The sequence below is a fragment of the Catharus ustulatus genome, chromosome Z (assembly GCF_009819885.2).
Source record: "Catharus ustulatus isolate bCatUst1 chromosome Z, bCatUst1.pri.v2, whole genome shotgun sequence".
NCBI classification, from domain to species: Eukaryota; Metazoa; Chordata; class Aves; order Passeriformes; family Turdidae; genus Catharus; species Catharus ustulatus.
The window spans coordinates 28,561,269-28,574,979 of NC_046262.2; the positions used below are offsets into that span (position 1 = coordinate 28,561,269).

Sequence of the window (13,711 nt, forward strand, 5' to 3'; positions counted from 1 at the left end):
CAGTTTCACATATGGCTCCTTGAAGAACATGCCTTCTAATCACGTATCATGAGGGAAATAATCAAAGTGAAAAAATGTTTCCATTTTGAATTATCAGAGAAAGTGAAAGATTAGTCCCTATTCTCTAGAACACTACATGGTGGCGTAAAGATTCAGGCTGTTAACATTTACACTAATGTAATCTCATCAGTTGTGTACATGTTGACTGCAACAAAGCCACCACCACATCTGGCACAGTATTTACTACACAGGCACTTATTTTTCATAGGTGATAAGCATCCTGTTTTTCAATTGTATACCAATTACATTACAATTGTGGAGGAAGTTTATCAGATATTCAGTAAAATTTCAAATTCAGTGTTCAACTTTCATGCTATGAGGCAATCTCAGATCTCAGTAATTTCTCAAAGACCCTCATTGACTCTTAGAACTTAAACGAAGAAAGTCAAAAAAATCTGCCCTGAACTTTTTAAGGGAAGGTAATGGGGATCATTCCATCTATTAGTAATCAACTTATAATTGAACTCTTTAACATAATAGAACCATATCTAATCTGTGAATGTATTGATAAATACAAACCTAGTGTATTCCCCCAAACCACTGATACTGTTTCCTTACTCCCTTAACTTCAGACAAACTTTTTGCAGAATTTTTACTCACTTCAACAGGCTTTCACACTTGACTTCAACTTATCTGTGTAATGACTGTTATTTATAATTATATTTCCTATGAAGCTGCTCTTTTATCACTGACATCTACATGTGCAAAATGTCCAGATAGCCCCTTTTCGAGATCTGCATTGAATACAGATGATAGCTGACAAAACTGAAATTGTTTAAGACACACTGAAACAGAGTGTGGATGTCCCTTTTCTCCTTAATTATCATACATGTGAGTCTACACAGCTACATGTAAATGCACATGAGGTGATAGGAGAAAAGACTGAGTGAAGTACTGGTTACCAAAACTAAATGTACTCTGCAACTGGGGAAAAACCCAAAACACATTAGTGTCCCTTCTGTACAGCACTACAGTTACTGTTAATTTCTTTCAAATGTTAATGAGCAACAGCAATAAGAAGATTGGAACTCAGAATAATAAGCAAGAGACAACTGAATTATGATTTATGAAGCTGTAAACGCACTTCTCCAACAATTTTCAGAATATTAAAACCACAACTTGGTTTTTATGCATTTTTATTTGGTTAAAGGAATTTAACTTACATCTGCTTTTGATTTGAGTTTGTTCTGTTGTTTGCAGGGCTTTCTGATTTTTTTTAAAGCAACCTTGAGTTATATATTATAAAAATTACATCCTAAATTCTAGATTAAGTAGCACCCTTACCTACTAAACTTTCGCTATACGATTTGTGTCACCGCACATATTAAAAGACTTATTAATATTAATTTACTCAGCTTTGAAGTCAGGTCATGATTTTCAGACAATCTTTACTGAAGTACAGAACCTAATCTAATAAACTTAAGTGCCTTCTGATTGCGATTTTTTTTTTTTTTTTACATTTGTAGGCTGCAGGCATATGAAACATATTATACTTGTTAATTTATTAACTTTTACTCCAAAAGAACTGATGTGTAGACACAAATAGCAATATTCTTGCGGTTATGTTCTCCCAACATATCTCACAGGGCCAGTAAGTTCTAAGTTGTTTTACCAAATATTTAAAAAATATACTTCTACCTACAATCAGTTATATAATTTCATAAAGTTTGATTATTCGTGTATATGGGGAAGAGTACATTGAAGTATGCATTACTAGACAAAAGTCTTGGTATTATTCCAAATATAAAAGGTTTAATGTTTGTAAATTCTTCTAACAGTCACACCACTTGAAAGAGTCATGTTAAGTTGTTCAAAGTTGTTGTTAAAAAACTCCCCAATAAGATAAAACTGCTCAATACTAATCAGTCTGAGTCTCACCTAAAAAGATATGAGTCCTAGTTTTGATCAAAAGAGCCAGAAGTACTTTGTTACATTTTAAGGTTTTACAGAAGATAAATATACACTTAGATAGATACATGCACGTTTTATCTACTAAAGGTGAAAGGCTGGGCTAAGTTTTAGATAAACTGCTTAAGTGCAGTTGATTAATTATACAAGAAATTATTTCTAAACTATCTGTATATATCCATGGCATGCAGATAATGTGCTTGGAAAAAAAAATTAGACACGTACCTACTTTTTTGGGGGGTGTTAGGGAACATTTTACTCAGTACTATTACAACATGGACAAAGTCAGTGTACACTTAAATATCAGTCATCTCTCAACATTGACTGTTACTTCCCAATTTTAACGTAAGAAATTTTACTAGCTCCATCTGAAACACATAAACATGATGGAATCAACTGATTCAGGGTGAAGGTATTACAAAACAGTCATGATTCAATGCAAGTCTACTGGCCAAACTCACAGAGATTGCTTTCCGAAGAAAAAGAAAAAAGATAGCCGAAGGAGAACTGCAATCCAAGCAGCCTTGCATACACAGACATCAACTTAGAACTGAAGTACTGTAACACTTCCACTGCAGTACCATAAAACCATATTAGCATAATTAATACTCATGTTGCTTTCTAGAGCCTTAGAGGTCCTAGAGGTCTAGAAATCACATGCTGATAAGGAATAACAGCTGCAAGCAGGGTAAGCACAGTTGCCTAGAATTTTTGGTTTTTGTCCTTCATTTAACCAAGCCAGATTTCAATTCAAGATTCATACTGTCACACCTCATACAAAACCAAGCAATTTTAACCTAGACAATTGTATCTACCTTAAAAATGTCTTCAATAAGTCCTAGTTTTTACAGGTTTTATACTGTAGCACATATTAACACATATATCTGGAATCATAAACAACGCTGAAAACAGTGTTCAAGCTGCACGATATAAATAAGGCAAAATATTTTTTTACCAAGAGAAGGTGAAATGTACTTTCAAAAATATCAGTTTAAGCCTTTAAAACTAGAAGAATCTTCAGTAAATATTTCCAAAGTCTTTATCAGAAACTAAACGACTTACTTCATAGAGATTCAGAATTCAAGTGCTTAAAACAAAAATTAAAATAATTTACCTGAAATTCTGGTATGGTAGACTTTCTGACACCTTTCCTCTTCTTTGTGATTGCTTTTTTAGACAGCGATTTTTTTCCTTGTAAGATTAAAAGAGAAAAGCTTCACAATGCTGTTCATTGTACTTCATTAATAAAACCAAATTACTTGTAAGTTAAACTGCAACTAATAGACTGTCTTCAGTAAGTCATGTAAACACGATGAAACAGAACTAGACTTAGCAGAAGCAAACACTGAATAAGTATCCGTGTACTGTAGTCTTTACTGTGGAGTAGAAGGAAAAAAGGGAAGAGAAAACCTACTACAATTTCAATAATACAGCACCTAAAAAATCTAAGTCATAAAAGTAACATTGACACCATTCCTCTGAAAGAAGTGAAATCTAGAACTTAAGACATAAATGTAAGAAACATAGCAGCTTACCTGCAAGATTTGTTTCTCTAACACTCTATAAAGAATCACAGATTAGGATCTGGGATCTCTATATCTAATAGTAAAAAGATACCCTCAAAACACAAGCAGTATCTAGAAATCCCTGATTGAACATACTGAATTTATCAAGGAAATTCGAAGATTTGTTTTTTCTGCCTGTGGCAATACCTAACATTTTCAGAAGAAGGCAAACAACTTCCTACAATGCACTTCACATGCAGCTACACTTATACACAAAGAGACGCAACAAAAAAATCTCTGCGAAGGTAAGGTTAGGTAAGTGCTTTACTGCCTACATTATAAGAGTTCACAAGTCCTACACATTTCTCAAATCAAGTAGTTATGTCACCAAGCAAGACATCAAAGTTTCTTATACGATCATTTCTATATTCATATGGTAAATTTAAACAAAATCACTTCCAACTTGTTCAGGCCAAAACCATCATTCTAAAATTATCTAATATCTAAAATAGTTCATTCAGGAGACCTAAACCTGATAATTAAAAACCTTAAACAAAAAGAGAGAATGAAGAAAATAATAATCCAATGTGGAATTTGTTGTCAACCAGCACAATTGCAGGCACTTGGTAATAATACAAGCACAGGCAGATTCAATATTTATATTAATGAAAATATTGGCATAAATTGCACTTAACCTTCATCCTGCCACATGCTTTTTGTGCATCCATCAGAATGACGGTTAAGCGCAATATATACACAAAGTATATACACTTATACGCAAATGCATATGCACATGTACATACAAATATTCATAGATGCCTGTACATCTATATTTCTAGTCTATTACGCTGTGAGTTTTTTGAACATCTTACCTGACTCTGAAATAAACACACTTACTTGACAAGGCACAGGGCTTGAAGAATCTAGATCTGAAACTCCAGATAAAATCAAACTAAATTAAAATCAGTAAAACAACCTAGAAACTACCAAACATATTTTAAATTTTAAAGAACCCTCAACTACCAAAAAAAAATACAGTAATTTCACGAACACAAGCCGCAGCAAGAAGACTAAGATTTTGGTGGAAACCCGAAAATGCGGCCAATATTCCGGTGCAGCTAATCTATGGACAAAAATGTGATGTCTGCCCTTACCTAGTATCATGCTGGTCCAGTCCCGAGCCAAAACAGTCTGAAATCCATGGTTTCCCGTTGTTCCGACGATGAACCAATCAGAGAACAGCTTATTGCCTGCCTGTGGATGGCGGCGTTACTGAGGGGCGGGGGTTGTTATCGGGGTGAGTTACCTCGGCAGTTCGATAAAAGTGTGTGATATTTCTCTGTACTTTTTAAAGTGTTTTCAGTCTTGTGCGGCTACGGGGCCGGCTGGGCTCGCAGGGAGAGGGCTGGGGGAGCTGCTCAGCCCGCAGGGAGAGGGCTACAATGGCCGCTCCCCCCGCAGTCGCAACGGCTAAAACGGGGCCGCTCCCCCCGCGGGCTGCGAGGGCCAGAGCAGCGCTCCCCCCGCGGGCCGCGGGGGCTAAAACGGGGCCGCTCCCCCCGCGGGCTGCGAGGGCCAGAGCGGCGCTCCCCCCGTGGGCCGCGGGGGCTAAAACGGGGCCGCTCCCCCCGCGGGCTGCGAGGGCCAGAGCGGCGCTCCCCCCGTGGGTCGCGGGGGCTAAAACGGGGCCGCTCCCCCCGCGGGCTGCGAGGGCCAGAGCGGCGCTCCCCCCGCGGGCCGTGGGGGCTAAAACGGGGTCGCTAGCCCCCGCGGGGCTGCGAGCGCCAGAGCGGCACTCCCCCCGCGGGCCGCGAGGGCTAAAACGGGGCCGCTCCCCCCGCGGGCCGCAAGAGCTACAACGGCCGCTCCTGTGCCAGCACGGAGCACGGAGATGTGGCTCCGCTCGGAGCTCAGCTGCCTGCCCGCACGGCTGAGCGGCTGTTTAAAGGCAACGCAGATCCATTGGGAATGCTCGCAAAATGACCACACTATTGTTCCTGTCTTTTTCGGCTTGTAAATAAAGGGTGTGTCTTTTTTCACTTGGAAACAATGTTTCCGAGGTCGGCAGTAAGCCAGTAAGGCCCAGCGATCCCGCGACTGTGTTACTAAATGACGATTTTGTGAAAGTTCGCTGCGAACTAAAGTGCGGCTAATATTCCGGGTGCGGCTTATCTATTAACAAAGGCAACAATGTTGCCAACACACCAGCAGTGCGGCTTATATTCCGTGCGGCTTGTATTCGTGAATTTACTGTACTTACATATTTCAAATCAGAGAACAAGTGATAAAACAAAGAAGCTTATTTATTAGAAAAATAACCCAAACATTTTGACAATGGGCAAAAAAGTCAGCATTTTTTTAATATACTTTATGAATACAGCTGCATGCTACTACTGAAAATAATGTAGTTCACTGAATGAACTTAAAGTAGATGCTTAGAAGTTTTCTTGACAAATTGACTCAGAAAGAAGTCTGGTCATATGGTGGCTACTTGCTATAGCCCTTTTAAAAAATATTATCTGGAAACAAAATGAAAAGACAAAAAAAATAAGACAGATAGTCTTGTTTCGTTATAAAAGGAAAATTTTAGTTACGTTCAAAACAGAATTTTCATTTTACTTGAATAATTTCAACATCATTTTCAACATGTATTTACTTTAATATTTTCAGCATCCAGTGCTATATGATGTATAATGCAGTGTAATTCAAGAAGTAAGAGTTAAACAAAAATATTCTTTCTCTTTTCCCCTTATACCCTTAAGAAAAGCAGGAGGAAAAATTTTAGAAAGAGTTATAAGTAATTAGAAATCCAAATTTCTAATCCACATTTCTTCTTCACATCAGCATCTGAAAAGCAGGAACTAGGAAAGATACAGAGTTACAGACAGACCAAGAATTAAAAGAAACCATCTAGAAGGAAAAGAAAAAAAGCCTTACTCATTAAATAAACAGAGTATGACACATCTAAAGCATACCTATTGGAATATATGTACCAAAAGACCTACAGAATTCCCAGGGTGGTAACTGCTGTGAGCTAAGCATGTATCTGTATAGAGCAGAATCACAGTCATTTTTTTGACACCAGATGTCCTATGGTGCAGGCATTTTTTTATATAATGTATTGAAAACTAAAAAAACCTACAGCTATTTATACCATGGGAGAGAATTAATATATACAGCAAACTACTTATGGCAAATTCGTCTTCTACCTCAATAACACCCTTTTAAAATACAAAATTGATATTTGAAAGAGATTGTAGTGATACTACTGACAATTTCTCCCTTTAAAGAAATTTTGTACCTGGTTTTCCAAAAATCATTTCTTAGTTTTAAACAATGGTAACAGAAACCAAATCTTTCACAATTGGCAGTTATCTGTAATTCATGTGCATTACATAGGTGAAATATACTTTTAAAAAGTGTATAAAAATCCAGTTTTGTAACCCAGAGGTTACAAAGAGGTGTTACACAGAGGTGTGACAGTTCTGTGGATTTCCATTCAGCACCCAGACTTGTAGCTGTGTAATAAACCTGAGCATATTTTCTATGTCATTGGTTATAAACATCCAGCTAGTAACTTTGTCTTGGGATAACAAAATGACTAGTGAGAGGAAATGGCTCAAATCATTCCAACTGAGGTGTGCTAGAGATCTTTTGTCCACAATCCCGGATGAAGAAACTATCTCAAAGGCTTATATTAATTCCAGAGCAGATGAAGTAATGTTTCTCACAGCAGTTAGACCACAGTACATTTTGAAACATGGTGCACTGTGCCTTTCAGAGCATACTCAGTGTACAAATACACTTTATTACTGACTCAAAGCAATCAATTAGAAAAACCTTAGTGGAACCCTATTAACCTTAGTAGAACCTTATTAAATTCTTACTAGAAAAATATTTATAATTAAGAATCTCATACACATAATCTGTTTAGTTCACCTACTCAATTCAAAACAGCTCACTTCCTGCCCACATTTAAAGATATTCCAGTGGAACTTCACATTCACTAACAATTTACTGTGCCATAATTAGTAATTATGTCTCCTCACAGACTTTTCCAAAAGGCTCCACATCTCAGTTTGGTTTCAGTACAGAATGGAAAAGACTATGAGGCATCTCACCCCCAACAGGAATTCATAGGAAGTCAACATTTTATCAACCAAGAGCCCCTTAGCGAGCTCTGTGAAAATTCTTAGATATTAAACTTCAATTCAGTAGGTCCAGGAGAAATCTGACTGCCATAGGTTTCAAGCCGAAACAAATTCTACAGATACTATCAGTGAATAAATACGCAATTAACAAACTAACATAACAGCTAGGACCTGAATGCTAATTATGAGCATCCGAAAAACACACTAGGGAGATCAGATCCAACTAAAACACAAGTTGATCTTGCCATCTAAGGGTGAAGAAGGCAAAACAAAGAGATAATTCAGATCTCTTCTAGTACTATTTTTGGCATAAAAATGAGACTAATAAAACATGAAGCCCCAGAAATGTTCTTGACGCTTGTAAATTACTTCAGCAAGAACAATACAACCTATTTATAACTTTTTCTATATTGGGATCAATGTGATTTGAAAACAAACATTTTTACAGATCTAGTAAAATTTTAATTATTAACTCTGTTATTTGAGTTCCTCTGGCTTCTCCTTGAAGAACAAAAGCAATGTCAATCCATGCTTCAAACTATAAACTGACAACACAGAGCAATTTTGAATAAAAACTCATTTTAATATATATTTTTGATAAGACTGCAATTTTTTTTTCTCGGATATGGAGCAGAGTCTCATTATCCCAGATGGGGCAACAGATGTTTTTAATATCAAATGGTAACTCAGTAGTATTCATCATGGTAGAATACAGTTACGTTAGACCTGTTCAACCGCAAGAATTTCTGTTTTTTCACTACATTCTAGCAGAAACAACAGTATTCCCATATTAAACAACACGCCCTGTATCTTTCTGTTAACAAATTTGTAAGACACACCTCATGTCTTTCAAAGATTTGGCAACTGTTGTAGATACACTATTTCCTTTTAATCTCCTACTCTTCAATCTCACTCCCTGCAGTTCTTTTAGAAAATATAACATGATACAACCTGGAAAATGAAGCATTATTATAAAGTTTTGAAGCTTCCATACTGACACAGCATACATTTTTTGTATATAGTAAAGATAAGTTGGTCTGAACAAGGGCATTAATATTGCTGATTTACAGTACAGTGTCCGAAACCCCATAAAATCTCAGTGGTACATGTTTCTGAAGATACTGGCTCCAAAGTTTAATGCATGGAGTACACTGTTATTTGCTGGAATACCTCAATGTTTTCAACGTGATCAACAGGCTGCTCCTTTATCTACAGGCTAGACAACATGACAAAGTTTTTACAACATTGAAAAGTCTCCAGAAGACTCTCAAGGACAGCAAACCAGATACAGGAAAATTGCTTCCAGGCTGTCAAATTCATTTTCTCATGTTCATGCAATGCTTGACTCTTCCTGCACAAAATGTAATGGTACGTCCAAGAAATAAAATATATAGTAAAATGGACTTTGAGTAGCTAGACCACTGTGAATTGTCCAGAGCATGAATATATGGTACAGAATTTACATCCAAGGTTCTTCTAAAGCTGTATGCTGTACTGGTGTTTTCTATACCAACTGGAATAAAAAAAGATTCCGTTTACACTTACTTCAACCTCTGCTTCAGGCACATCACAGTTTTCAAGTAGCCTCTGATCCCTTCTATTTTCTCAGCCCTACAGATATTCTGAATTTCATCCAATCTCTGTTTCAAACATGCAACTGAAGGATTCTCATGCTCTTGCACTGTGCCTTGCACTGAAACTTGTCTAACTCCAATAAGAAAATAACATTTAAAAGTCAATGCATAGTATGCAGTTGTTTACAGAACTGCTCTGCCTTCAGAAAAATCACACCTTTTTATAAATTCTTAGAAAACTCTATCACTAGGGTAAAGGTCATAACATAGCTGTATTCTACAGTAAGTTCTGCTCACAATATTTCAGTGAAGTTTTCAGATGGAAAAACTCTATGACCAGTCTATATTCACTGTGCCACAGCATGCTGCTACTGCCACAAGAAGTCAGGAATATGCAAATCATCTCAATAGAAAGACAAAAACTGCGATTCAGTTGCATTTAGCTGCCTAAGAGAACCAAGAGCAGGAAAAAAATAATTTTGTTGGAAAGTAATAAAAGGTACGCACTTTTACATTCCTGATGTACTCTTCCACTTGCTATACTTTTAAAGAATATTGTAAAGAGTTATTATGGCTAGGATCAGATTTAAATCAGGTGTCTTTGTGGACTCAGAATAAGCTTTACTAAATCACTTTTCCTGCACTACATTGTAAGGGCATCTTTAAACAGAAGATTTAATTTCAGACAATCTTTAAGAAATATTAATACCAAGCCTTAAACATTAGGAAACACTACAAAACTACAAAGTATTAGCACAAATTCAATCCTATCCATTTCAGCCTAGTAGCTACAGGACCAAAGGACATTTAACAACTATAGGAAGGAAAGTACTTTCTTGCAATGCTGTACAGTTATTGCAAAATTTTCTCCACCAAGGTCAAACGAAGGAGTAGTCAGAATAAGATGGGAAATGCCTCAACATATTAGGAGATAAAGGACAACAGTTCCCCAAACTAGAGCCATTGTTTGCCAATAGGGCTGTTAGTCAATTTGCCTGGTTTTAAGAAGACTGAAAACAGCGACAGATTTGAAAAGCTAAGAGCAAAAAAGGCAAATGTAAAATACATTAGTGTCCCTGAATACTGCATACATGAACTTCAACCGGTACTCTTGAAACTTCTGTTTAGATGTGAGCAGCGAACTATTTTGGAAGGAGGAACTTGTGATTTAAATAGTAAGACAGTTCTTTCGGTGTTATGTGCAAATATTAGGATCTAAATATTACTTGTTCTCTTAGCTTTAAATTTAACTTCTAGTTACATGCACTGCCATATTATTTGTTCTCTTAGCTTGAAATTTAACTTCTAACTACATGCACTGCCATCAGACCTTGGCTAACTTCTTAACCCTTAGAAGACATTTTTTTTGTTACCCAGATTCTTGATTTTTGCTTTCTGCTTTTCAGATGAAATCCAATATTTATCTGTCAGTCTACACTGTTCTGAAAAGCAGCCTGTCACTTCAAAAAAATATAATGTTTGAAGGCGTCTGCTAAAATCTAGCACACATACCTTAGCCCAGGACTCAAAAGGATTAAACTTTTACATTGCTTCATATAACATCAAAAATAGTACAGTTACCTGAACAATTTAAACTGACTTCAGTCTTTTGCAACTTCACTGTTTGCAAATATCTGTGAAATTTTCCAGTGAGTTAACTGAAATCTGGATTGCATATCACTTACCTGAAACATTTAACTAGATGCTGCCCAATTCTGTATTAAAAATGTTATCAGCATAAATTCTGATGCCGATGCATCCTGATTGTTGGACTCAGGCCCACAGTCAAAGCAATACTGTTTGGTGACCTAAGACTGCACAGTTTCACTATGAATGACATTAGATTCATCATCTCATGTAATTATTCTGTATTTCTTCACAATTTGGATAAGGTAATATTACCAGGGAAGGAGAAACATTTCCACAATTGCTATAATAGAAAATACCATAAAATGTCTTCAAGTGACACTCTGATGCTAACCAGTCACATTCATTCTCCTGAATATTTTTTGCAGCAATTAATAACATTTTCATATGTGATTCATTCTGCAAATGCATCACAGTTTAAACACCTGATGTTTCATATGCTTTGTTATCAGGTAGGTAACTTTTACTCTAAAATTAATATTCAAATTGTCTAATGCAATAAGGTTCTCCTTTTTCCCGAAATAAACTGTAGACTTATCAACCAAGAAAACAACTTTAAAAAAAAATCTGTATCCTCCTAATTTTTACTACAAGTAAAAATGTCAACTTACCAGATTTGTGCTTCTTATGTTTTGCTTTCTTTTTAATTATAAACAACTTGTTCTGGATCTCAGATTTATATGATTTGAATGGATGAAGATGAATCTCACGCTTTCTTTGCAAGTCATCAAGTTTTTTCTGTAGATTTTCATTTAGAATATCCTTCAACTTCTTTTTTTTCTTCTTCTTCTTTTTTGCCAACATTTTATTAAGTTTCTTATTATTTTGCAGTAAGGTTTCTAGCACCGTTTCTTTAGCAGATTCATGGTAATTTCTGCCTTGGTTTTCATTATAAGTGCCGTTGACATGCATTTTGCAAGCTTTCAGTGTGTTCTCCTTGAATGGACTCAGCTCAGATCTTACTCTGGCCATTTCAGTGCAACCTTGTTCATTCTCCACATCTGCTATTTCTTCCGAACTAGGGTGACCACCCAAACCAACAATCTCTCCTGAAGTAACAAAATTCCTGAAGTTCTCTTTATAACAACCAGGTTTTTTGATGTCACAAACTCTTGAGGTTTTTATTTCACAGTCAATCTTCATCTCCTCTGTAGCAACTCTAAAGCTACCTAAACGTATTCTTTTTTCTGGACAAATAACAACATCCATACTTTTCTCTCCTTCTGTCTTGGAATGACATAGCATTTCCTTCCCAGCAGTACTGGCCTCCCCATTGCTTCTGCTTCCACATTCATGTTTTACTCTTTCTGATTTAATACGTGGCACTCTTTTAACTTTGATGGGAAGAGATGGGAATTCAGGAGCCTGAAAAGGTTTTTGTTTGTAAATTCGAACATCTGCACCACAGAATTGTGGAAAGTGAACATATGCATTTTCCAAGCAGTCATAACCAAGAATTACTTCTCTGCATTCATGGATAGGCTGACCTAGCACAGCATCCTGAACATCCTTTTGTGTTTCATACACAAAGTCACAGAGACCTTTTAGCAGCCATACTTTTTGGTAGAATGGTAGCTCATGAAATGGTTTTTCCTCCAAGGGATTAACTTCTCCGAGCACTTTGAAAAACTGGGGACACAACCCAAGTTTTTCTGCAGCACCATTAGGATTGTCGGTCTGCCCCACAACAGTATACCAGTGTTGCACTTTCTTTCTGAGTGCTGCTTCCCAAGTCCTGTAGGAAAATGTAGGCCTGCGATGTAATGTAGGTCTGCGATGAGGAGGACTTAATAAAGAAGTCATTATTTTAGATAAAAAAACATTACACTGAGGCATCAGAAGACAACGTTCCAATTCATAAAATACTATTTCAGGTAAATTTAAAATCTGTTGTGCTAAACAAAGAAAATGACCAATAGCTGGAATCTCCCACATTGTCTCCATCCTTGCAGGTGCTGCTTGAGCTAAAAGTGATTTTTCCCATTCTTCTATTTCTTTCTGACTAGCTTCTTCTGCTTCTTTTCTTTCTTGATCTCTCTGCCTATTAAAAGAAATTTCATGAAAATTCAGATATTGGGTGAATAAAAAGAAATGAGAGAGGGAAAAAAATCAGAACTACATTATGTCAAGCATAATTATCTTGAAGTTATAAAGAGCACAGTAAAACTGAAGCTTTATTTTAGTTTGTCTTACTTTGCAGTGCAGATTGTATCAAACAAAATGCGAAATTAATGATTTTTTTCCTATCAACACTAGTCTAAAAAAGGGAAAAATATTTTTAAAAAGCCTGGCATATATCAATTATTTGAGTTGTTTTGATTTTCAGATATTAAAAACAATGTATTTCCTTACTATGTCCCTTTTAATCAGAATTAAGTATGTCAAACAAACTGTCCATATTAAAATCTCTGAAAAAAATTCCAAAATCTTGTTTTCAAATGGTTGCCCTGCAGTTCATGTCACCTGGCTTGTACTTACCCTCCTCAGCACACAAGTATACATGTCTAATTGCTAAGTGCTTCATTTACATGCACAAGAGTCATTTTCCCTCCCACCCAAAAGAGTGTTACTAGTCAGTTTGCAATGGTGGTCAAAAAAGAAACAAGTATCAGGGTGCATAAAAAAATGTGATGGAAAATAATACCAAAAAAAAAATGTTATTACATTAACTGATTTGCCCTCACCTGAAAAGTTCTGGTCCCCCTATCTCAAAAACAGGATAGAGCAGAAATAATATATATTCGGAGAAAAAGGTTATCAGTAACCAGAGGCCTGTAAAAACTGAGTAATCCGGGAGTCCGCACAAAACACTAGCAAGAGGAAACATGACAGCAGTATGTAAACCTCGTATGATAGACTGGGAACT

The 13,711-nt window shown here is 36.4% G+C and overlaps 1 protein-coding gene across 2 annotated transcripts in view; it reads right to left on the reverse strand.

Annotated features, from left to right (window-relative positions):
* KIAA2026 (KIAA2026 ortholog) overlaps nt 1-13,711 on the reverse strand; it is a 54,935-nt gene that overhangs the window by 30,793 nt on the left and 10,431 nt on the right. For both annotated transcript variants that reach the window (XM_033085888.1, XM_033085887.1), the window contains exons 3-4: nt 11,457-12,886; nt 3,083-3,159 (exon numbers count right to left, since the gene is read on the reverse strand). In XM_033085888.1, coding sequence (XP_032941779.1) covers nt 3,083-3,159; nt 11,457-12,886 — 1,507 coding nt within the window. The remainder of the gene's footprint in view (nt 1-3,082; nt 3,160-11,456; nt 12,887-13,711) is intronic.